Source organism: Manihot esculenta, chromosome 2 (genome assembly GCF_001659605.2).
Source record: "Manihot esculenta cultivar AM560-2 chromosome 2, M.esculenta_v8, whole genome shotgun sequence".
NCBI classification, from domain to species: domain Eukaryota; kingdom Viridiplantae; phylum Streptophyta; class Magnoliopsida; order Malpighiales; family Euphorbiaceae; genus Manihot; species Manihot esculenta.
In genome coordinates, this window is record NC_035162.2 from 22,256,971 (window position 1) to 22,284,505 (window position 27,535).

At 30.8% G+C, this 27,535-nt stretch overlaps 1 protein-coding gene across 13 annotated transcripts in view; it reads right to left on the bottom strand.

The window, feature by feature from the left end:
- Positions 1-6,829: 6,829 nt before the first annotated feature.
- Positions 6,830-27,535, bottom strand: part of LOC110609536 (disease resistance protein RPS2) — a 44,101-nt gene continuing 23,395 nt past the window's right edge. For 6 of the 13 annotated variants that reach the window (XM_043954452.1, XM_043954450.1, XM_043954448.1 and 3 more), the window contains 6 exons: positions 14,746-14,803; positions 12,031-14,653; positions 10,474-11,037; positions 9,822-10,340; positions 8,102-8,788; positions 6,830-7,246 (listed from right to left, as the gene is read on the bottom strand). In XM_043954452.1, the coding sequence (XP_043810387.1) occupies positions 7,220-7,246; positions 8,102-8,788; positions 9,822-10,340; positions 10,474-11,037; positions 12,031-14,637 (4,404 nt within the window). In that variant the 5' untranslated portion in view covers positions 14,638-14,653; positions 14,746-14,803 and the 3' untranslated portion in view covers positions 6,830-7,219. Of the gene's footprint in view, positions 7,247-8,101; positions 8,789-9,821; positions 10,341-10,473; positions 11,038-12,030; positions 14,670-14,745; positions 14,804-27,535 lie in introns of all 13 variants that reach the window. The other 7 variants (XM_043954449.1, XM_043954447.1, XM_043954446.1 and 4 more) reach the window with 4 other exon arrangements.

Below are 27,535 nucleotides of genomic sequence, written 5' to 3' on the forward strand. Positions count from 1 at the left end.
AGAAGAAATCCTTATATCATGGCTAATCAAATAATAGTCAATTGTATATGTCTGAAAACTCATGAAAGCATAGATATGGTCATTGCTTGGATTATGCCTTGATACATAAAACATATGTAAAAAGCAAATTAATGGATGTCCTTTTTTTTGTAATCGGTAAAAATATTATTAGAATAGAAATCAATGAAATGATCTCATTTAGACAGTTTGTCACCTTTCTATTGGAATTTGATGACAGGTCCAGTCTAAGTCTGCAGGTGATGAGAGTGTTGGTCCCTATAATAAGGCTTAATTGAGCTTGATGTGGTGACCTTCTCTAAAATGCCTTTAGACAATTTGGATTGGGCTCACTTCACTTTATTAACTCTTCCTTTCTCCTTTTCTTTTACTGATGTGGGATTCCCACTTCTCCAACACTCCCCCTCAAGTCCAACTGATTTGACCTAGTTGTGACTTTCCTTCATTTTATCATCCTAAACTTGTGTTCTTTTTTTTTTTTTTTTTGAGTCTTAGAGGCCTCAGGTCTCCCTTCTCATTTTTTGCTTGGGTTTGTACTCTTCTTGAACCTCAGAGGACATAGGCTTTCAGCATTTTTAACTTAATGGGTCTAGCTTGTAATTGCTAACCCAACCCACAAGAAAATTTCTTAGACTTTGAATCTTCATGGGCCAAGAGGCCATTTGGGCTCTGATACCACTATTGGAATTTGATGATAGGCTTGATCCAAGTCTGCATATGGTGAGAGTTTTAGACCCTATAATGGGGCTTAATTAAGCTTGATGTGGTGGCCTTCTCCAAAATGCCCTTAGCTAATTTGGATTGGGCTCACTTCACTTTATTAACTCTTTCATTCTCACTTTATACCTTTATCGTTTTCCTTATTGTCTTTTCTATCAAAGTGAGATTAAAATCCATCACGTTTTCCAACAAGTGGTATCAGAGCAACGGGAGAAAAGTGATCAGCCGAGATGTTGATGTTCAATTTAATAAAGATCGTTCTTGGGATTGGAATGTCAAAGATGAAGACTATAGTTTGCTTCCTTACTATGATGAGTCTGAACAAGGAGTCCAAGGAGCAATAATAGATGTGCAAACTCCACCAGCAACACCTCGAAGTGTTTTGTCTCCTCAAAGTTCAGTTGAAAGGGCACCACATATGAGAAATCTAGATGATATTTATACTGAAACTGAGAAAATTGATGTAGATCAAAATACTTTAATGTGTTTGTATGCAAATTCAAAACAAAAAAATTTTGAGAAAGTAGTAAAAGATCAAAAGTGTGAAATCAACCTTCTTACATGGCCATTTTGAAGAAGAAGTCTATGTGGAGCAGCCATTAGGATACAAGGTTCGGCAAGAAGAAGATAAGGTGTTGAAGTTGAAGAAAACTTTGTACGACCTTAAACAAGCTCCATGAGCCTGATATACTCACATTGATGAGTATTTCCAAAGAAATGGCTATACAAAGCGTCCTTATGAACATTCAATATATATTAAGAAAGATGCAAGTGGAGACGTAATATTTGTTTGCTTGTATGTAGATGATTTAATTTTTATAGGTTCAAATACAAAAATGTTTGATAAGTTGAAGAAGAATATGGCACAAGAGTTTGAAATGACAGATTTGGGACTGATGACTTATTACCTGGGTAGTGAGGTGAAGCAAGGAGAGGAAAGTATTTTCATTGCTCAAAAAGCTTATGCTGAAAAAGTTTTAAAAGAATTTCAGATGGAGCATTGTAATCCTGGTAATATACCTGTAGAGTGTGGATCAAAGTTGATGAGATTTGATGATGGTGAGAAGGTAATTCAAATTTATTTCTAAGAATTATTGGAAGTTTGAGATTTCTAACTTATACGGGACTTGATATCTTATACGGAGTTGGGATGATAAGTCGATTTATGGAAGCTCCTAATTCAACTCATATGAAAACTACAAAAAATGATTCTTTAATGCATCAAAGGTACAATGGATTATGGCTTGTTTTATGCTACTGAAAATAATTTCAGATTAGTTGGTTACAACGATAGTAATTAGGGTGGAGATATTGATGATCAAACGAGCACATCCAATTTTTTTTTCTTCATTGGAAATTCATCTTTTTCTTGGGGTTCAAAGAAACAACCAATTGAAACTCTATCATCATGTGAAGCAGAGTATGTAGTAGTTGCATCTTATGTTTGTCATGGGATTTGGTTAAGAATATTATTGGAAATATTGGGTTTTACCCAAAAGGAAGCTACTGACATTTTTATTGACAATAAATCAACGATTACTTTGAGCAAAAATCCAATTTTTCATTATCATTTTATAAGAGAAAGTATCAACAAGAAGGAAGTAGCTTTGAAGCATATGAAGAGTGAAGAATAAATTGCAAATATATTCACTAAAGCATTAAAGTTTGAAATTTTCTGTAGATTGAGAGCTTATCTTGGAGTGTCGGTATGACAAGTTTAAGGAGGGGTGTTAAAAGGATAAACTTGTTATATTAGTCATTATAAACAACTCTTATATCAATTATGTATTAAGATTCATGTGCCTTGATTAGTGTGTGCAAGGTTCAATGTATGAGTTAGTTCATGTATTAGTCATTAGTAGGGATTCATGCATTAAAGCGTTCATGTACTAAAGTTCAAGAGACATACTTATACTCCTATATATATACTTAAGTATTTTGTATTTGAAAATAATGGAAAAATAGTGAAGATTATTCTCTTCATCAAGTTTTCTCTCTTCTAATTTTCCTTTTTCTTCCCAACACTTCCTTGGAATTTTATAAATAGATAAATAATATAAAAGCATAGAGGTAATGCAAGATTCAATGTTAGTCTTCCAAGAAAGGATAAAACTTTTTTTTTTTCGAAAAAAGAGCGCCTATTTTCAACTTTTTTAAGTGAGAGGATTCCAAGTATTGCATCTTCCACCATTAGCTCCTAGACAGAACCCCAAATATCTTATTGATAGACTTTCCATTTTGCAACAACATGAACTTACAACTACTTTAGAAAGATTTTCATTGACATTAATGGTGATAAGTTGGCTTTTGTGAAAATTAACCCTCAAACTAGACAAGTAGTAAAATCATTTAAGAATTCTTGTTATGGCAGTGATATTTTGAAGCTATAGAAAGGCTAAAAATATGGTATCATTGATAAAAAAAATTCATGGGTTTGAGAAACATTGCTGCTGTGAATCCCTAATTTAACACTTTTTAGTTCACTCAAAGCACTTGTTGGGGTTCAACCACAATAATAAACAAGAAGGATTATAAAGAATCACGTCGCCACATTGATTCATAAGCTAAAATTCTTTTGAAGGAGACTCGTTGATAAATAGGCACTTAAAAGAGCAATAAAGTGACTCAATTACAATTTTAGGATAGCTTCTAATTGACATCAAATCATCAATGTAAATTAGGAGATACATAGCGATGGTGGCATGGGAATAAATGAAGAGAAAATTGTTAGATTTAGACATCTAAAAACTAACTGAAAGAAGAAAGGAACAAAGTTCATTGTACTAAGCACTAGATGCTTACTTGAGTCTGTAGAGGGCTTTACAAAGCTTACACTCATAATTAGGATATGCTTCATTGATAAAGCCATATATTGGGCCATAAAAATAATTTAAGAGGTGTAGCTATAAAGAAATGCGTTATTGACCTCTAATTGGTGAAATGGCCACTTATTGGAGAGAGCTCAACATAGAACAATACAGATAATGGTGGGCTTTACAATAAGATTAAAAGTGTCTTCAAAATTCAAGACCAAGGTTTTGTTGAAAACCCTTTGCAACAAAGCAAGCCTTGTGCTTAGATATGGTCCCATTAGGATTTCTTTTAAGTCGAAAAATCCATTTGCATGCGTCCAATGATATTTTGGCATAAATTTGGTGTGAAAAGATTTCATGTTCTATTGCAAGGAGGGCATTGTATTTCTCAGACATTACTTACCTCCATTCATAGATTTCATTACTTGATGAATGATAGTTAGTTCATGGTGGAGAGGGGCAGGGTGGATTATGAAGACAAATGTGCATTTCTTAATCTTAAACTATAGTTTTTAGATCATGTAATCATGGGATGTTGAGATAGAGGTGGTATAAGCTGAGTTGGATTTAGTTCCACAAGGGACAGAGACAAAATCAAGGGGCGCTAAGGAGCCCGCTTTCTGAAGATTTCTTAAATTTTTTAATTATTTATATTAAATTTTATTTTTTATTAATTAATTTTTTAAATTTTCTATTGGCCTTAAAAAATTTATAAAAATTTATAGTAACTATTTCCTATGTTCTATAATTTTTATCTATTTTTTTATTTATAATTTTTTAAAAATATTATATACTTTTTTTATTTATATTATAATTAACATATAAATTAATTATTATGATGATATTTAGTTTATCTTATTTTTAACACAATCTCTCATTAATTGTTTTTTTTTTGTTTTCAAATAAAAATTCAAATCATCTCTCAATATTTAATTCAAATTGTATGTCATTAATAATAATTCCATTGTTTCAATAAAATTTAATGTTCTTGTTTTATTTTAAAAGAGTATAATTACAAAGTTAAAGAAAAATTTTTACACATCAACTAAAATAATTATCATTTTTTAATTTATATAAAAAATAAAATGTACAAAAATTATAAAATAGAAGTAGTATAATAAATTTTAAATTTTCATTCATTGACCCCAAAGTTTTAATTACTTCCTAAATAATTTCTAATATATATTATACTTAAAACTGAAGCAATCAAAGTTAGTGGGTTATTATAAAAAAAAAAAAAAAACACAAAAGTTTACTTAAATATTATTTTAAAATTTTTATATTTAGAAATTAAAATTTAATTGGTAATTTGTTTTTAAAATTAAATGAAACTCAATGTATTAACTACATATCATGCAACCTTATATTAATTTTTCCTATTCAAATTAAAATATATATATATATATATATATATATATATTATGTATATATATATAATTACAAAAAATAAGTGATTTTATTTCTCTTAGATTTATTAACCTAGATTTATATTTATTTTTGTTTGATGTGTTTATTTATTAACTTAGATGTATATTTATTTTTGTTTAATTTTTTAATTTTTATATTATACTTAAGATTTATATTATTTTTAATTTTCAACTCTATGAATCTTTTTACAAGAATATAGTTCAATAAAAATCTTATAATTTGATTTTTTTATATTATTATATGTAATTAACGAATATATGAAATTCGGTTATTTGGATAGGAATTCTTTTAGTGCTGATTTTTTAAATAATTTTATAATGTTTCAATTTTTTTAATTTTTTGTTATCGATTTGATTAATTCTCAGTTGACAATTAACTATAAATTTATTGATAATATTTTATTATATATATATAGTACTTAATTAATAAAACATATATTTTAATTTTATTATTTTCGCATAATTTTAGTTTAATTCATGAAATATTTTAAAATTGGTTGAAAATTTTATTAATAAATTTTTTTTTTATTAAAAAATTTCTATTTCCACCCCTAACATGGATGAGTTGAGGTGGAAACAAGGGCTTTGGGTAGAAGAGATAGAGTGGACGTCGAGGACGTAATTGACATACCCTAGCAAATTATAACCAATGAGGAGCGAGTGCAAATTTGCCATGGTTTAGAATAAAGGGGAAGAAAAAAGAAATCCTAAAATCATGGCTTATGAAATATTAGTCAACTGTACAGGTTTGGAAACTTATTGCTTGGATTATGCCTTGATACATGAAGTATATATAAAAAGCAAAAGTCAATGGGTGTTTTTTTTTTTTTTTTATGGTAAATGATATTTTAATTTTTGAATTTTAGTATATTAATTCATAGATTTTTATATTTTTAAAATTGAATATTTAAATTTTTTATAATTAATTTATTCAAATTAAATATTTCTTCATTTATTTTTACAGTTAAAAATATAAAAATATCTTTATTATCATTTTTAAATAAATAAATTATACTTGAATTCTTAAATTTTAAAATAATTAGTGAATCCATTTTTATATTTTTAAAATTATATATTTAAATTTTTTTATTGTAATTTAAATATTTAAATATTTTATTTTTTTATTTAAAAAACACTTAAATCGACGTTAATTTTTATTTATAATATATCAATTAACTAATTTTTAACATTTTTTATTATTTTATTTTATTTTTTAAAATATTTCAACACTTATAATTTCAAAATTTTCATAAATACTTACAATTTCAACTATTTTTAAGTGGTACGCAAGTAACTTTTAAGTATATTGTAAATTTTTATAAAAATTATTTTAGAAAGAAATTATACTTTCAGAAAAAATTTGACCATTCACTTGTTTTGAACTAATCTTTATAATGGATGGAAGAATTGTAATTTTAGACAAATTAAATATAGATAAATTTAATGATTTAGTTTTAAAAATATAAGGACTGATCCATCAATTACTCTAAAACTTAGAGACCAAAATATAGTTTACAAAATATAAAATTCTCATCCTATATTAGAAAGATTTTAAACGGTAATGAGAATATTTTAGGTATTTGAAATATTTATTATCCCTTCTGATCGATTGACTAACGAAATTATAAATAGAAAAAACTTCAATTTAAACAGAATAATTATGTAAGAATTTAAATGTTTGATTTTAAAAATATAAGAACCGATTTATTAATTATATTAAAATTAAATATTAAAATATAATTTATATTTTTTTATTCATAAACAATAAAAATATTATCAGAATAGAAATTAAAAAAAAAAAAAAAACAGAACCAAACAATTTCACGCGCAATACAATTAGCAACCACAAAATAATAAAATAAGACAAAGAAGTCACCTTACTGATGATAGACAATCCATATGAACCTATGGACATAATTGTGTTCAATTAAAAAACTAAGGAAAAGAACTAAATATAGCATGACAATAACATGAACAAATCTTCCATATGTCTTTAATAGCAGCAAAGCTATTTCACACCTGTCTTAGAATTTCAAGACTAAAAATTAAAATGCAGCTCCAGAATTTATAAGCAACTCATGAAATGTTGTTGATGAGAAAATCACAGGAGAAGGAAATGTTTATTTTTTCAACTTCAAGACTCGGAAAAAAAAAAAAAAAAACTAAATCTTCAATCTTCATTGAACACCTTGATCCCAATGCCATTCTCCATTAAAAGCAGCTTCATCACTTTCCTCTCCACTACTCAAACTCAGCTTCCACTTCTACCTGAAATTTGGAATACTCAAAATCACCATTGTCAGTGACATCAAGTTCTTGTGTAACAAATAAATTACTTATCATATTTAATTATTTATACGATATTTCTGAGATTATGCAAGTGTGGGTTATTCACCAATCAAAACTAATTAAATTCATAATTTCAAAAGACATATGATAACTAAATAAAAGCAATGCTTAGATAGAGGAAGAGTCAAATCTATTCCCCTTGTTTAGAATACAATTTTTTTTTATTTATAGAAATTTTTTTTTGTTTGAAATAAATTTTAAAATGATAGAATTCAATTGAATTTATTTTATTTTGAATAAATTAATAATAAATTTAAATTAATTTATTTTTTTATTATCCTTATTATTTTTAAACTAAAATATAAATATTTATTTCATAAATAACAATCATTTTATCATATTGAAAATAATTTTGAACACCATTATTAATATTTTGCAATATTTAAAATATGATCTTTACAAAACTTTTTTACTACTAAAAAATTACATTAAGATGGATAATTGTCCATATCAATTATAAATATATTAAATATTAAATTAAATTAAAAAAATAGTTACTAATTAAAAAAAATAAACAAAAAAAAGGAATAAAAGAAGAGAAAAGTGGAGTTCTTAATTAAGTAATTTTAATGCAAATAAATTTAAATAAAATAATTTCTTATAAAATTCTTACAAGATTTACTTTTTAATTCAAAATCAATTGTCATAAAAATTTCAAAAGAATTCTTATATTCTTAATTTCTCTAAACACAAAAATTTTAAAAAAAATTTAATTCACTTAAATTCTCTAAACATTTACCATTCCAAATAAAGGCATTAGGAAATGAATCATACCTCATATTGATTCATCTTCAACAACTCACTCATTTTTGCATTAAGGTTTGGATCAGATCCCATTAATTGATGCCACCTTCCATTTATCATAACCTTCTCTAGCTTTGGCATGCTTAATGATCCATAGGAGAATGTCTCCATCCTTTTACATTTCCGAAACTCCAATGTTTCTAGAAATGGAAATTCAAGAGCATAAATCGTATTGCAGAAACTGTTGAGGTTGGGTAAATCCTTAAGTGTCAGAGACCTTAGTTGAGGGAACACAATTTTTTGCATGCTAATTTCTTCATCCTCTTTTCCAATAATTTCCTCCATCCTCTTGCACCTTCTAATCCTTATTGATTGTAGCTTTCCTACAAGTTTGGCCGAGCAAATTGAGAAAAGGTTTATTAAATTATCACACTCTCGTACCATCAACTCTCGCAGGTTTTGGAAGGCTGTGATTTCTGGTGGAATCTTGAACCAAAGGTGCTTCAAATTTGGTAAATCAAATAAGAATATATTTTCCACTGAATTGAGCACTCCATTAATCAGCCCTTCAAATGAAAATATTACTTCCACTGAATCGCTGCCCTCAATCCAAAGGTCTTTCAGATTTTGCAACTGTTGAATCAATTTGGATGGAAATGCACAACTTTCATCAATATTGCTAACAGATGGATCCCTGTGATTCTTTATTAATGAAACCTGCCAAACCAACATATATATTTTATAAAAATACAAAACATCATTTAGCTAATAAATTAAATTGAATTATAAAATTAAAATATGGTCATTTGAAATAAATATTTTTATTTTGATAATATCATTTTTTGTCATTATTAAAGTCAATTGTGTACTTTTTCATCAATTATAATATTTTTCTCTTCAATAATTAAAACATTATAGAAAATAAGTTTTAAATTGAATTCCACACATTTTAAATTTTTGTTAACTAATGCTAAAATAACAAAATAATATATTTAAAAATTTTATTTTATTTTTAATTCTTAAAAGTTACATGCATGATTTTCAATATTATTGAGTATCAATAAGTTAATCTATCAAAAGTTGTATTCAATATTTATGCTCATATTCCATGCTTCATAATATTAAAAATTATGTACATAAGTTTTTAAAATTAAAAATAAAATACTGTTAAAATTAATTTAAAAACATCATTTTGTTATTTTAATATATGTTAATAAAAATTAAAATACATTAATTTGATTTGAAGTTATTTTTCACAAAATTTTAATTATTAAGAAGGAAAAATAATAAACTATTAAAAAAAATGAATGAATTTAATAGACATGATTAAATAAAAATATTTAGTTCAAATGACTATTTTATTAATAAAATAAAACTTTAAAAACCTTAGTATATGTTCAGTACTAAATCTTAATGTTTTACCTTTATCTTAAAAAAAAATTATATAAATATGAATTTGTGTAAATATTTATCTTATTTTTTATATCCAATATAGCATAAAAACAATCATACTGATAGATATTGAATAAATTTTTATAAAATATAAAATTTAAAAATAGTTATAATATATTATTTAGAAAATGTGAATTTTTTTTATTTAACTATAAAAATATGAAATTTTTAAATAAAAATAAAATATATAACTGATTTGAAAATTTTAATAAATGAAAATTGAGAAATTAAATAAATACCAAATTTAAATTCACATTTATTTATTTCAAATAATTATAATTTATCTTGAAAGGCATACCTCTTTGCTGAAATTATTATCTTGCTTTTTCCTTTTTCGTGATATCAATGTGGCATAAAAGGTAGTATCAAGGTGATCAATCTCAGCACTCGTACTCAATGTTGATGATTTTGGAACTGAAACGCAAAATGTCTTCATTTTCCGACATTCACAAAACCACAATTTTTCTAACAAAGACCACTCAAGAGAAACATTATTATCTTTGCAAAAACCCATCAAATTTGGCAGATGTGAAAGGTCAAGAGAAGTTAGGCTAGGAAACAATACTATTTTGCTTCTTCCCTTATCTTTTGCAACAATGTATTCCATCTTCTCACATGACCAAATTCTTAACTCTTTAAGCTGCACCAATTGTTGAGCTACAGAGAGAGGAAAGTCTGCTTCTTGAAAATCACAGTCACCGATATGAAGCTCTCGCAAATTTAATAATGGTGAACTTGGTAGAAAAAATAATGTAGAAATCATTTCCATTGGTGCACTTTTCATTTGAGATGTGCTTGGCTGCTCCATCTCCATATCCTGCCAAATTTATTAGGGAGATCATCTAATTCATTCATTGCTATTGTAGGTGTAATGCTTCTAACTCCCAAACCCTAAAGTAAATTTCAACAATTTCAATGGCATTACGTTATGAAATTCAATGAGTACATACCTTTTTCTTGGAAACATCTTTTGGCTTTCCTCTTCTTAGTGAGCTTTGAGCAATTGAGCTTGTTGGGAACATGACTTTGAGCTCACTTTGATCGTAACTTTTGTTCAAAGTTGATGAGTCTGGAGTTTCACAATAATGTGTCTTCAGTTTAGGACAAGACCATATCTTCAAATGTACTAATGAGTACAACTCAAAAGAAATATCATTGTCTGCAAAGAAAGCCACCAGCTCTGGTAGATTACAAAGATCAAGCTTAGTTAGATTAGGAAATGCTATTTTGCTTATGCCCTTGTTTTTTTCTTCTTCTTTTGCTTCTGCAACTATATATTCCATCTTACAACATGCTGAGATATTTAATTCTTTAAGCTGCGCAAATTGCTGGGCAACAGAAGGAGGAAACAGTGCTTTTACCAAACCACAATTATTCAAGGTAAGATTTTGCAACTTTGATAGTCGTAGCCAAAGAGAAGAAAATAATATAGAAATCTTTTCCACTGGTTCAGTCTTAGATTGAACAATTTCCATCCTATTGTTCATTTCAGATGCACTCGACTCTTCTATATCCTGTCAAACACGAATATATATATATATTAGCCATTGGAACAAAAATTAAAACTCAATTTTTCTGTATAAAATGAAAACAATTAGCAAATGTAGAAGGCATGAATGAAAATAATTATAGAAAAATAACATATATCAGCAATGGGCAGATAATTTTGGGTAAATTTTGTTTTTTTTTTAAATGAAAATTTAAAAATCGGAAAAGTAAAACCTGAAATATCTTAAATTTACTCAAATATATTTACCATCAAACTAGTGCAATTTTAAATAAATTTATAATGTGTCAAGTGAATTTTATGAAATAATAATAAAGTAAATTATGCATTTTCTATGCAGATGGAGACATATACACTTATTGGATTTAAATTTGAAATTAAGGTTTTATTTATATGTAAAAAATAATTTGTATTTAAAAAATATTTTTTATAAAAAATGCTTTTTAAAAAAAATTTTTTTAATGAAATACTTATTTTTTATTATTTAATTTTAATTTAAAAAATAAAATTTATTAATAAATTTATATATAAATGTCTTGATAAATATTTTAAAATATGAAAAATGATTTTATTTTTTTAAAAGTAAAAATTATTTTCTTGGTTTATTTTTTTTATTAGAAAAATATTTTTTTAACTAAATTTTTTAAAAAAATGAAAAATATTGTTTTAAAATTTTTTTTTTAAACAAATAGAGCTTATTAAAACATTTTAAAAATTTTTTTTCAGTCACGCTGTGAAGCAAGGGATTAATATGTCAGTGTGAGGGTTTCACAAGAAAAGCTTTCCTCATTAATTTGTCGCCAAGTCATATTAGTGATAAAAACAAATTATAAATATACTATGTTTTCTTCAAGGGATTACTTATACATATTTAAAATAATGAAATATTTTTTTAAGTAATAAAAAAAATTACTAAAAATTTAAAAACAAGTAAAATTATAAATTGGTCTTCATATTTAAACTAAAATTTTCTTTAATTATAAAAAATATAAAAGCTTACCTTGTAGATAAATCCAATGAAGTTTGGAAGGTCATCCAAGCAGAGAGTTGTAAGTGGCGACTCAATCTCATCATCATTCACTTTGTTTCTGTAGAAAATTCCCTCTATCTTTTCGCACGACATTACAGTCATGCTGTGAAGTTGCCTCAACTCTCTAGCCATGGATAGTGGAATAAAGTACTTCAACTCATCACATCCCCATATATCTACTTTTCTTAAATTGCTCAAGTATGAGAGGTGACTTTTTGGAGACTCTCGAATTCTCACTAGTGCATCAACACATTCATCTCGCTTCAAATCCGCAAAACTATTATCTTCTATCTCATTTACAATTTTCTTCAAATTTTTCACTTCTTCCAAATACAAGACTTCAACTTTCCTCAACAAAACACATATCCCACTCCCTTTAATATCACTTGCATCTCCTTCAAGATACAATATATTCTCTGAATCTTTGTGAACAATATGAAGCTTTGGTTTGCCTACAAAAATGTGGAATCTTATTAAGTTTCTAAAGACTGAATCTTTAGGTGAAATGTAGGCATTTTCTACAGTAATATGCAATGCAGTTATAAGATGAGTCTCTAGCTCGCTGAGGCTTGCATTGTTTTTCTCTTCGTCTTCCTTCCATTCCCATTTCATCATATATCTAAGTGGAAGAAACAACTCTTCTAGTTTGGATAACCTTAATAATACATCTGGTGGAATGTAGCTAAGGTTCTCGACCCTGCGCAGGTTTAGCAACCTTAGATTTTTTAGTAATCCTATTTCTGCAGGCAGCTCTTTTAAATGATAACTACGAATTTGAAGTATTTCCAGTTTCACGAGAGCTCCAATTGTATGCATCTCGTTTAGCCTATCATTCCAAAGACATAAGGTTTGAAGATTCTTCAAGACATCAATTGATTGTGGCAGTGATGGGATACGGGAGGCTATAGATAGAACTTTGAGTCCTTTCATCCCTTCTAACACGTTGATTGGAAGGCTTTGTAACTGACAATCATGCCAAAGCTGTAAGAGTTCGAGGTTCGGACACTTCAAATGATCTTTAAGTTTTTTGATGTCTTCACACAGAAGTGAAATTGCAGTGCAATTTTTGTACCCATCATCATCTTGCCACTCTTTTATTCTAGCTTGACTTTGTAATGTGTGCCACTGCTTATTTCTTGAGGCAAGTGATATGGCTACATCACGGACAAGGTCATGCATTTTGACAGACTCGTTCCATTTGTCATCACCTTCAAGCAACAAATTTGATCCTTTGAGCATATCAATAAGCTTATAGATCCTATCTCTTCCTTCATGCACATATTCAACATCTTTAAACAGCCTTAGGCCCATTCCAAATTCAAGCAAATCTTCAACCGGAATATTGAAATCTTCAGGGAACAAGCTACAAAGCAAAAAACATGACTTGGCCTCTTCATCTTCCAAATAGTTGTAACTTAATTCAATTGCAGAAAACACATTTTTCTTCATTCCTGAGATATATTCCAGCTTAGAATTCTTTAGATGTCGAAGCACATCATTCCAAATGTGTTTGTTTTTGTTTTTTAATGCCTTGGAAAGAGTTACAATGGCAATTGGTAAGCCTTCACATTCATTTACAATCTCCTTCACCGTGTCGAGTAAATCATGGCCAATTGAGTCGCCTGCTGTCTCTTTGAAAAGAACGAGAGCTTCTTCATCTTTCAAAACTTCCACTAGGAAATTTCTTTGACTTCCCAAACTAGAGCACACAAATTCATTTCGAGAAGTCAACACAATTTTGCATCCATTGCTCCTGCAACCTAAAGGAACTCCAATTTCTCCTAAACCATCCTCCTTCCAAACATCATCCAATATTAGAAGGATCCTCTTATCACAGTTGGTAAGCCTCTGATGCAGTTTGCTTGCTCTTACCACCTCACTTTCATCATTCTTGAGTTCCAATCCCAAGCAAGATGCAATTTCATCTTGGATCTTTCTGAAGTCAGGAGTATCAGACACGGCTACCATTGCAAACTCGTCAAACAATTTCTTTGTTGCCATGTTTTTCATAAGCTGCTTTACCATAGTGGTTTTACCGATACCACTCATTCCGCAAATCCCAATCACACAAAGATCGTCATTCTTTAAGGCCATCGAGATCTCATTTAGAATTGATTCCCTTGATTTAAAATTCTTGATGCGTTCATCACTGAACCATAATTCTATCTTTTGACAAGGATCAGGATAGGCAATTTCACCAAAATTCCTCGCTTCTTCGAGCAAAGCAAGCATATTTTCTGTCATCTTCTTAGCTTTTCTACTCAAGGAATAACGATTCAAACACTTGTTCATGTTCATTTCATTTTGAAGAAATTCTTTACTCCTCCTATCAATGCCATCTGCTTTCTCTTGCCAACGAATTACAGAATCAACAACCACCTGCAAGTTGCTTTTGGCGTTATTCACACGTAGCCCCACCTCAGTTCTCTTGTCATCCAGTTTCTGAAGCTCCTCTTTCAAATTCTCGATGTTATGTTTGTAGTAAATCAGATAATAAATCGGTCGCCAAATAGGAGCCACCAAGTTTTTAGCAATTTCACCAGCAATTGTACCTCCAATGGCAAGGAGAACCTCCATTTCTCTTGTTATATTTCTACAATAACCAAGTCCTATAATTAATATAATTGCACGACAAGAAAAGTAAAACACAGTTTAAATTAAACAATAGGTATATTAAAATCTTACAAAATCCAAGGATGGATTGCTAATAGATCTGCAAAGAGAAGTATTCACGTACACTAATCTGCAAAAGAAAATCAGCCAATCATTTAAAAACATTTTATTTTCATTGAATTTGAACATTAAAAGCAACAAATAACCAAGAAAATAAACACTAGTTAAATAATAGCAAAGATCAAGAATATCATTGATCTCCAAATTAATAACCAGCGACTGAAATTAATCTTTAAAAATATGTTAATGAGAAGAAAGCCAATTCTTTTTATATTTTCTTATCCCTATTCCCTTTAAATTTCAGCACTTTTGTAGTTTAATATATCTTGTGTTGAAATTTATTACTTGAGATATTTTTGAATTAAATTGAAGAATCAACTCCTTAATTTTCCTGATTTAAATTGTGATATCTTACTTACTGGTACTTGAGTTGAAGATTAATCGCGTATTTGCTAGGTTGCTTGCTTACATATTGCATATTTAGCTGAGCATACATCACAAACATAGTTCAATTTGGTAACATAGTTCAATTTGGTTTAGGACTGAGCACTTTTCAGTGCTAACCGAAAAAATAAATCAAACTAAATAAGTTATATTTGATTTTATAATTAAATTGGTGTGGTTGAATTAGTATTTTATAGAATTTTTAATTTTCGGTTTAACTTTTTTTAGTCAAAAATTAAAAAATAGAACGGAACTAAATTAGTAAAATACATTATTATATCGTATGTCGTAGTATATATATGTAATGTTTTTTTCAAGTCCCCTAACCTAATACTGTTTTTTTTACCACCGCTTGCTCCACTAATTCTCTCTTCTCTTTTTTATTGCTTCTTCTTCCTTTTCTATTTTGGTGGTCTTGGTTTAATTATTTTTTCTTCTTTGCTTTATACCATATTGGCAAAATCTCATACATATGATGGATTTTGATAATTTTTTGAGATCTCAGTAATAGCATATTCAATATGAGCATCTTTCGAACAAGCAAAAGACAGGGAAGTCCATCATCGAGCAGTCGACTGGAAGTAGATAGGACTCATGAGTTGATTTAGAGCTAGTTCTTTTATTTTGTGGATTTACAGATGACTAGAGATCATCTGAAGAGATGCAATGAGATGCTATAATGGGTTTCTTCTTTAATTATTTCCTCCTTGTATTTCTTTAAAATCTACATTTTATTTTGTTGAAAAATTCCATGACGACATATTCAAAATCTATGATTCTAAAGCATGTGATATGCACTATTTTGCATTTTTAATTATTACTTGGAATTGGATTGTTTGATTTTTATTGTTCCTTTGATAAATTCAAATGATATTGAGGTTGTATATTTGCATCTCAGTTTGTTGAGAACTGAATACAGACTATATATATAATTGGTAAAAGCCTCTTTAAATTCCATATATATTTTTATTTGTTCACTTAAACCTCTAATAAATTTTTTGATCTATCGAAGTCCCAAACTTATCGATAATGAACAATTAACTCAAAATGTCTATTTTTGTTATACCTTACTATTAGTCGTCTTTACTAATCACCTATTCACATTTCTCCTCATGTATAACGTAACTCCATTCTTAATCAATCTCCATTTCTACTTCCCATGGCAATCCTCTTTCTCTCTAAAACCATGATTATCAAGCAATCGATTCCTCTCTAAACGTCATTTTCATTCTCAATTAAATCTTTGTTTCCTTTAAAAATCTTAATTTTCTCTATAAATGACAATCCTCTCCTGCAATCCCAAATTTAATTTCATCATATTGGAAGCGAACTGTCGACCAATGTTGATCAGACGTCCCGAGAGTATGACCTCTTAATGACCTGCACTAACCTGTCCGAAGTCTTGACGACCTGTTGACCTGTATCGACTTGTCTGATGTCTTGACGACCTATCGACCCATCTCGGTTTCAGGCTTGATTTGTATGTAAATATCTTTTCTTTCCTTCGTTGTCTTGTGCAGTATAGAAAGCTTAGTTTGTACAGCATAGGAAGTTTGGCTTGTATTGTATATGAAATTTTGTATTCTTGGATTTTCCTAAACAGGGATAAACCTAGTGTATATATTGTCACATTCTAGTCAATAAAAGGGGGCAAGAACTTTCATTCCCAAATTATGCGAGTCTTCGTTTTCACATGGTATTAGAGCCATAGAGGTTAAAAAGGAACACAGGGAGAATTCAAGAACAATGAAAAACTCTTTCAATCCTTATACACTAAATTCCAATGACAACCTAGGCAATTTGATTATCCAAGTGAAGTCAAAAGGAGAAAATTACAAAGAATGGGCAAAGGCCATGCAGACTGCATTGAGAGCCAAAAAGAAATATGGATTTATTAATGGATCCGTCAAACAACCAGAGGACAATGCACCAGAACTCGAAGATTGGTGGATAGTTAACACTATGTTGTTTTCTTGGGTATTCAATACTATTGAACCAACACTTCTATCGACTATCTCTCCTACCGAAAAGGTGAAGAATTTGTGGGAAGATATTAAGTAGAGGTTCCCAATTAGAAATGGACCACGAATGCAGTAGTTGAGATCTGACCTAGCAAACTGTAGGAAGGATGGTCAATCAATTGTTTTCTATTTCGGTAAACTCAAAACCTTATGGGATGAGATTAATAACTATGATCAGATATCGAAATGTGCATGTGCAGGCTTCAAATGCAATCTTACCATGGAAATGGAACGAAAGCGTAAAGAAGAAAGAGTTCATTAGTTTCTAATGGACTTGGAAGAAGAAGGTTATGGTATTGTACAGTCCCATGTCTTGAGCACTGACCCTTTGTCTAATTTGTATCATACTTATGCTATGGTGGTTCAGCAATAGCGAGTGAGAACCGTGATGAGAAGCAAAGATGAACGGGACAAACCCATGAGTTTTGTAATTCAGGCTAGTGTTCGGAATCCAGAAGGGGATAAAGATAAAACTTCTATTTGCTCTCTTTGCAATTGAAAGGGTTATGACACTGAAATTTATTTTCAGTTAATAGGCTATCTAGAATGGTGGGGTGCTTGACCTCGTGGCAACTTAAGTGTGCGTGGCAGTACTAAAAAACATAAGACTGGAGGAGGATGTAACAAAAGAGGTGTTGTGCGTGCACACCCAGTGCAAGCAGCTGCAATTGATACCGGACAAAAAGCAATGATAGATGCATATTGAAAGGGGTTGAATGGACTAAATGATGAGCAATGGGCTGCTCTGCTAGGTATGTTAAACTCTCATCAGAATACTAATGAAAGGTTAACATGTAACTAAAGAAATTTTTCTTGGATTATTGACACAGGAGCCTCCCATCATATGACAGGAACTAAGGCTTTTCTAACTGACTTACATGACATTGCACCATGCTCGGTTGGATTGCCTAATGGGGAGAAAACGGTGGCAGTCAAAGAAAGAACCATGTTGCTTGGCGGGAATTTAAAATTACGACGAGTTCTTTTTTGTTCTCAATTTGAAATGCAATCTAATTTATGTCTCAGCTTCTTAATGATTCAAATTTGGTTATTCAACTCACTAACAAAATATATGCTATACAGGATCCAAATTCAAGGATTCTGATTGGAGTGGGTGAGCAACGAAAGGGGCTTTACTTTCCCAAAGGAGTCGCTTTAGTTCATGCTTGCAAGCTGACTAGTGGAGAAACCTTTGAGCTTTGGAATAATAAAATGGGACATCCGTCATTTAAGGCGATAGACTTGATTTCAGAAACTGATAGATTGGATAGACAACCTAATAAAACTTGTGAAGTTTACTTTCAAGCAAAACAAACGAGAAAGGCTTTCTTTTCTAGTAATAATAAAGCAACAGAATGTTTTGATTTGAGACATTGTGACTTGTGGGGACCCTATACAATTCCTGCTTCTTGTGGAGCTTGTTATTTCTTGACCATAGTTGATGATTATTCGCGTACTATATAGATTTATTTGTTCAATCATAAAAGTGATGGGACATGTGTTCTTAAGAAATTTATAGCCATGATCAAATGTTAATTTGACAAAAGTGTGAAAGTTGAAAGGAGTGATGTAGCTCCTGAGCAGTTAGGTAGGGGATGCAATAAAGAGGTCAGAAGGAGTGATGTAGCTCCTGAGCAGTTAGGTAGGGAATGCAATAAAAAGGTTAGAAGGAGTGATGTAACTCCCGAGCAGTCAAGAAGGGGATGCAATAAAGAGGTCGGAAGGAGTGATATAGCTTCTGAGCTGTTAGGAAGGGGACAATGAACTAAGCAGATTTCGATTCATTTAAAAGACTATGTGACTCACGCAATCAATGTAAGCCCCTCGCCGTACTCATCCTCTCCATTAGCTTCTTCTTCAGATACTCCTTACCCTATAGCATATTATGTGAGTTATGATAAATTCTCTACACAACATAGGTGTTTCTTGAGAGCTATCATTGCAGGACATGAATCCACCTCTTATATTGAAGCTTTTCAAGATGCCCGATGGAGAGAGGCCATGCGCACAAAAATTCAAGCTTTGGAGGACAATGGTACATAGACAGTCAAGCTTTACCTCCTGAGAAGCACACAATTGGCAGCAAATGGGTATACCAAATCAAGTATAATTCTAATGAAAGTATTGAACGATATAAGACATGACTGGTTATCTTGGGCAATAAATAAGTTAAAAACCTTTGCACCCACAACGAAAATGGGTACTGTGTGTACTCTTCTTGCAGTCGCAGCTGCCAAGAATTGAGAATTACATCAAATGGACGTCCATAATGATTTTTTACACGGTGACTTGCAGGAAGAAGTCTACATGAAAATGCCACTCTGCTTTGGCTCTTCCTCCTTTGGAAAAGTCTGTCACCTCCGCAAGTCTCTCTACGGTTTGTGCCAAGTTCCTCGTTGTTGGTTTGTGAAGCTGGCTACTTTTTTTACGAGCCTATGGATTTCAACAATTCTATTCAGATTACTCCTTGTTCATTTTTCATGTTGGATCGCTTCATTTGATTGTCCTTGTTAATGTTGATAATCTCATTATCGCAGACAATGATCTTTCTGCTGTTCAAAAATTCAAGGAGTACTTGAGCCGCTATTTCCACATGAAAGTCTTGGGAATCCTGAAATTCTTCTTAGGACTCGAGGTAACCCGCACCGCTGAAGGCCTTTTTCTGTGTCAACATAAGTATGCCTTATATGTAATTTTTTATGTTGGTTTGTTGGGTTTCAAACTGACTGCCACCACTCTAGAACAAAATCATAAGCTGGCTTTTGCGAAGGATGCTGCCTTTGCTACTCCTACTTCCTATCGGCACTTGGTGAGTCATCTTATTTATCTCACCATTACTCAGCCTAAATTGTCCTACTGTGTGCATATTCTTGCGCAGTTCATGCATTGACTACTGCATATTCATTGGGAGGCTGCTCTCCGAGTAGTCCATTATCTCAAAGGCCAGCCCAGCCAAGGCATCTTGATGCTTGCCAATTTTAACTTTGCCTTGACCGCTTACTGTGACTCTGACTGGGCTAGTTACTCTTTGACTCGCAGGTCTCTCACTGGCTAGCCATCTTGTTCTTTTGGGTGGCTCTCTCATTTCTTGGAAGACTAAGAAGTAGTCGACTGTGTCCCACTCCTCTGTGAGGCTGAATACAGGTCCATGATCACTGCGCCTGTGAACTTAAATGGTTTAAAAGCCTCCTAATCTCTCTTAGAGTGTTTCATACTATGCCTATGCAATTATATTGTGATAGTCAAGCTGCTCTGCACATTACAGCTAATCTTGTCTATCACAAACGCATCAAACATATCGAAGTGGACTGCCACTTTATTCGCAATGAAATACTCAGTGGCAACATTCGCACGGCCGATGTTCGTAGTTCCATCCAGCCGACTGATATCTTCACCAAGGCCTTGGGCAACGATCAATTTCATTTTCTTCTTGGCAAGTTGGGTATTCAGAACCTTCATGCTCCATCTTGAGGGGTTATTATAAGTGACCTGTCAACCAATGTCTACCAAACATCCTGAGAGTCCAACCTCTTAATGACCTGCATCGACCTATCCGAAGTCTTGATGATCTGTCGACCTCTACCGACTTGTCCGATATCTTGACGACCTATCGACCTATACTGACCTGTCCGATGTCTTAATGACCTATCTTTATGGTTTCAAGCTTGATTTATGTGTAAATATCTTTTCTTTCCTTCTTTTTCTTGTGTAGTATAGGAAGCTTAGTTTGTACAACATAGAAAGCTTGGCTTGTACTATATAGAAAGTTTTACATTATTGAGTTTTCCTAAATAAACGTAAACCTAGTGTATATATTGTTACATTCCTGTCAATGAAAGGGGATAAGAACTTTCATTCCCAAATTGTGCGAGTCTCCGTTTTCACACATCATCTTCACCAACAACTAATCAGTTCTCATCCTTAACCTCAATAACCATCAATATTTCCATTTGTGGCTATCATGATTATCAAGCCATCATTACTCGTTGCTCCCCTGACAGCGAGTGTATTGCCTTTGCTAGTGTCTTTAATATTATCAGAACGTGGAGGCTTATAATTATCATATCTTGAAGAAGAAATTTTTTATTTTACCTAATTGGATTGATGATTTTCAATAATTGGTTGATGAATTTCATCCTATTAGTGATGCTTTATTTCTTTCATCTTTTCAATCACAATATGTTTTCTTCTTCTCTATTTCTTTTTCTGCAATTTCTTCTTCTCTTCATAAAAATCGAGAAACAACTTCCTTACTAAAAAAAATACATACTTTTCCAAAAAGTATAACAACAAAAATACAACAACTAACCTATAGAAATTCATAGAAGAGTTTAAGCTAGAAGAAAGAGAGAGAAAGAGAAGTCTCTTTTAACGTCTGTTAGCAGTGTGAAGGTCACATATGTTATTTCTGCTTAATTTAATTTTTTAATTATAATTAATTGTTAATTGTTCATTATTGATAAGTTATGGGTTTCGATAAATAAAAAAAATTTATTAAAATTTTAGGTAAATAATTGAAAATTTATCGAGAATTTAAAGAGATTATTTACTTATATTGTTGTTTCTTTAATAAGCTCAAATATTGAAATACAATATGTCATTGTAATTTGATTTTTATTTAAAACTATGATATTTTCTTACAATAATTTTGCTGTTGGGAATCTTGATTACATATGGGGATTTCAATTTTTATTAAACTCAATCGAACCGATATTTATTACTTCCATTTAATATGATTATTTCATAATATTGGTTAGATAATTTATAAATGATTTAATTTTTTTAATTTTTTAAATTCTGTTCGGTGTAATGATAAATAATTTAAGTTAATACCTTTTTATTTGTGAAGAATATTATTTTCTTAATTTTATTTTTTGAGTATCTATCATCCAAATCTATTTATATAAATAATTAATTTAATATAAAATATATATTTTATAATATAATTTAAAAATTTTCTTCTATATATTATTAGAGTGTGAACATAATATGTATATAATCATAGGAGATTACATAATTATAGGCTAATTAATTGATAGAGGATTCTTAGGAGTTGCCTTAACAAGACCTTGTAATCTGTATATATACACACTTATTTCAATAGAGAATATATACTGAAATTGCCCAATTATTTCTTATCTTATTACATGATATCAGAGTCTCTCCCGTAGAGATTTGAATTTTTTTCTTTTTCTGTTTTGTTTGGAAATTTAGGGCTCCTGTTCTTTTAGATTACCTGTATAGGGTAATATTTATTTCTCACTCACCTCGAAGTCTCCACGTCAGATCTGTGGTCCGTTTGCCGTTTGGGTGTTGGGTGGAGGTGTTTTGGTTTGGATTGCATTCTGGTATTGTTCACATCCATTCTGGTACTGTTCATGTCCTGTTTCTTTAGTGGTAGCTTATTGTTCAAGTTTTGGTATATTTCTTTAACTCGTTTGAAGGTATAGGAGTATAGGATTTTGTTTGAAATGGTTTCTGACAGTAAGGTCCATATTGTTAAAATTATCCCAATGCCTTCAGTAGTGGCTAAGATAGGTAAAATTTGTCTTATTTTCTGTTCATATGAATGGGTCATTGATTCTGATATTGCGGATCACATGACAGGTAATCCTCATATTTTTACTAGCTTTCGATTTCATAAAGCACCTTTTCCTGTTATTATAGCTGATGGATCAACCTATAATGTTGAGGGTTCTGGGACTGTTAAACATACTCCTTCTATTACTCTATCATTTGTGCTAAGTTTACCTAATCTTGCCTTTAATTTAATTTCTGTGAGTAAACTTACTAAGGACCTAAATTATTGTGTTTCCTTTTTTCCTAATCAATGTCTCATTCAAGATCTTGTGACAAAGCAGATTATTGGCAAAGGACATGTATCTGGGGGTCTCTACATTTTGGATGCATGGGTGCCTCGGTCTGTTGTCTACTCCAGTGTCGTGTCTCCATTTGAAGCACATTATCCGTTGGGACATCATTCTTTACTAGTTTTGAAGAAGCTATGCCCTCAATTTCATCAAGTATCTTCATTGAAATGTGAATCATGTCATTTTGCAAGACATCATCGAAACTCTTTAAGTCCTAGAGTCAATAAACGAGCAGAGTCTGCTTTTGAATTAGTTCATTCAGATGTTTAGGGCACATGTCCGATTGGATCTAAGACTGGATTCAGATATTTTATCACTGTTGTGGATGATTACTCTAGAATAACTTGGATTTATTTTATGAAATATCGTTCGGAAGTGTTTTATCATTTTTCTACTTTTTGTGCTGAAATTAAGACTCAATTTAATGTTTCTGTGGAAATTTTACGGAGCAACAATGCTAAAGAATATATGTCAGAATCATTCTAGGCTTATATGACTCAACATGGTATTCTTCACCAATCGTCATGTATTGATACAACCGCTCAAAATGGGATAGCTGAAAGGAAGATTAGACATCTCCTTGAGACTGCTCGAGCTCTGTTGTTTCAAATGCAAGTTTTTAAGCAACTTTGAGCCGATGCTGTCTCTACTGCATGCTTTCTCATTAATCGCATGCCCTCCACAGTACTAAATAGTAATACTCCTTATAATGTCCTCTTTTCTAAGAAGCTATTCTTTCCTCTAGAACCATGACTTTTTAGCAGCACTTGCTATGTTCAGGATGTCAGACCTTATGTGACTAAACTTGATCCTAAAGCTTTAAAGTGTATTTTTTTTGAGATATTCTCGCCTTCAGAAGGGGTATTGATGTTACTCTCCAGACATCAACAAATATCTGGTCTCAACAGATGTAGCCTTTTTCGAACAAATTCCTTTTTTATCCTGTTACACAAATCTCTCTTAATCAAGAGGAGGATGATGAGTGGCTCATCTATAGAATCATATCTGATAGTGGGATCTCTTCGAGTATGCCTTCTATTGTACAATTTGATGGTAACATTCCTCCTAGTACTCAGCCTCCTGTTAAACCATTAGTTGTTCAAGTTTACTTTCGGAGACCAATACCTGATGATACATGTCCTGCACCAGAATCTTCTTCGCTATCGGATCCACTACCGAGTGACCTTGACCTCCCCATTAGTCTTCATAAAGGTAAACGACAGTGTAAATCTATCTATTCTGTTGCTAACTTTCTGTCTTATGATCACCTGTCTCCTTCTTCTACCTCCTTAATTGTCTCTCTAGATTTTATTTCTTAGTCTAATATAGTTAAAGAGGCCTTGGCCCATTCTGAATGGCGTGATGCAATCTTTGAGGAGATCAAGCCTCTATATGAAAATCATACTTGGAAACTAGTTGATTTACCCTCTGGCAAGAAGGCTGTGGGCTGTAACGGGTTTTCGCCATCAAAGTTGATCCAGATGGTTCCGTAGCAAGGCTTAAGGCCCGTGTTGTCGCCAAAGATTATGTCCAAACCTATGGCGTTGACTATTCTGACACTTTTTCTCCTGTGGCAAAAATGACATCAGTTCGCTTGTTCATCTCCCTAACTGCTTCTCAGCATTGGCCTTTACACCAGTTAGATATTAAGGATGCATTTTTACATGGTGACCTCCAAGAGGAGGTGTATATGGAGCAACCACCAGAGTTTGTTGCTCAAGGGAGTATGGGAAAGTCTGCTGTTTGAAGAAATCTTTGTATAGTTTGAAGTAGAGTCCCCGTGTATGGTTTGGCAAGTTCAATGAAGTTGTTTAAAATTTTGGGTTGAAAAAAAGCAAGTGTGACCATTCAGTTTTTTATAGAAATTTAGATACTGATATTATTCTCCTTGTTGTGTATGTTGATGATATTGTCATTATAGGCATCTTTTCTCTCAAAAATTACTTGCATGAGAGTTTTCATACCAAAGACTTTGGCCAGCTTAAGTATTTCTTAGGAGTCGAAGTCTTGAGGAGTAAAAGGAGAATTTTCCTGTCTCAAAGGAAATATATCATTGACTTACTTGCAGAAACTGGAAAGATGGGAGCTAAACCATGTAGCACACCAATGATTCCTAATATAATATATGTCTCACAAAAGATGAAGGAGACCCTTATGATGATCCAGAAAGGTGTAGGAGGTTGGTTGGAAAGTTGAACTACCTTATGGTGATGATCCGGTCAGATATTACTTTTGCAATAAACGTTATAAGTCAGTCCATGTTTGCACCTGTGAAACATTGGACCGCTCTAGAACAAATTCTATGTTATCTAAAAGGGACTCTTGGACTCGGTATACTCTGTAGTGATCATGGGCATACTGCACTTGAGTATTTTTCTGATGCTGATTGGACGAGATCCAAAAGTGATAGAAGGTCGACTACAGGCTACTGTGTATTTATTGGAATAAACTTAGTGTCTTGGAAAAGTAAGAAGCAAAATGTGGTATCCAGATTTAGTACCGAGTCAGAATATAGGGTCATGACTCAATCCACTTATGAGATTGTATGGATAAATCATCTGCTGAAGGAAGTTAGTACGGATGTTGTATCACCCGCAAAACTTTGGTGTGATAATCAGGGTGCTCTTCACATTGCTTCCAACCCAGTGTACCATGAACGAACTAAGCGTATTGAAGTTGATTGTCATTTCATCCGTGAGAAGATTCAAGAGAATTTAATCTCCATCAGTTATATAAAGACAGGAGAGCAACTGGGTGATCTACTCACCAAAACTTTAAATGGGTCTCAAATAGAATATCTTTCTAACAAGTTGGTCATGATAAACGTCTATACTCGAATTTGAGGGGGAGTATTAGAGTGTGAACATAATCTGTATATAATTATAAGAGATTACATAATCTTAGACTAATTAATTGATAGAGGATTCTTAGGAGTTACTTTAACAAAACCTTATAATTTGTATATATACACACTTACTTTAGAGAATATACACTGAAATTGCCCAATTATTTCTTATCTTACTACATATATTTTCATTTAAAAAATAGATTATAATTTTTTTGAAATATAAATTTTTTTAAAAAACAAATTATTAATTAAAAATATTTTTTAATATAAATTATTAATTAAAATATATAAAATAAAGTAAATTGAATATTGAAAATCTGAATTGAGTTTGGCTTCAAATATAATAATATCTATAAGTAATTTACCTGTTGACATCTCTACTTTTAATTTCGATTATAAGTTAAAAGTATATGGTAATAAAAATATTAAATTATTTAAAAAATTGTTTTGATTAATATTTATTTATCTTATAAATATTAAACTAATAATAAAATTATATAGAAAATTTATTAATTATTGATATAATTAAATTTATATATTCATAGAAAATGTAAGAGTTATAAATTCAATTTTTATAACAAATTTTTTTTCCCTATTTTCATATATTTGTAATTTTTATTTAGGATAAATTACTAATAGCTTCTTATTTTGTTAAAAGTAACTATATAGTTCTTATTTATAAATCATTCGATTAAAATATTTATATATCTTATAAAATTAAACTTTTTAATCTTTAACTAATATAAAATTTAGTCATTAATTAAAAATTTTAATTATAAAAGATTAAAGTTAATAACTATTAAAAAGTAATATTCTTTTTAAAAAATAAAAATATTTTAAGAATAAAAAATAAAAATTAATAAAAATATATAAAAAATTAAAACGAGTAAAAAAACATGTGTTTCACGTAAATAAAATTAGTATATATAAAAAAGGGAAGACGAGTTGTTATCTTAAAAAAAAGTGTCCAAGAAAGGACAAATAGAATATAAGGCCAATTTTTTAATTTTTTACTTTAAATTTTATGAAAAATTGTAGTTTTTCAAAATTAATAGTTCACTAAAATTAAAATTAGATAAAGAAAAGAGTATGGCTCCCCTCGCTCTCCTGACGAAAAGGATTAGATGATTTCAATCCTAACTCTAATCGCACCACAAAGAAGGTGAAGCATAGGGATCACATCCCCTCATTTGTGCAATTTGATGTCTCTTTCAAGGATAAAGTTCTAGGAGTTGTATATATGGATCATGAATCATTGGTAGGTCAGTTTATTGATTTTGATTTTAATAAACCGGAGGTTACTATTGACTTGACAAGCCCTTATCCGGTTATTTCTTTCTCGGATGAGTTGGAGAATAACCTAGTAAGAAAGTAGAACAAAGCTCTTATCATCGCCCTTTAGGAAGAAAGATGGGCTTCAAAGCCCTTGAGACATGCCTCAATGAGCTTTTGAATATGATGAAGTTCAATCTCCTTGATCTCGGCAATGACTTCTTTCTGGCCAACTTTTTTGAAGATGAAGGGTACTGCAGAGCCCTTGTAAAGGGGCCTTAGGTGGTGCTAGGAAGCTACTTATAGATTCAATCATGGCATCCCTTCTTTGATGTTTCGTCCAATGT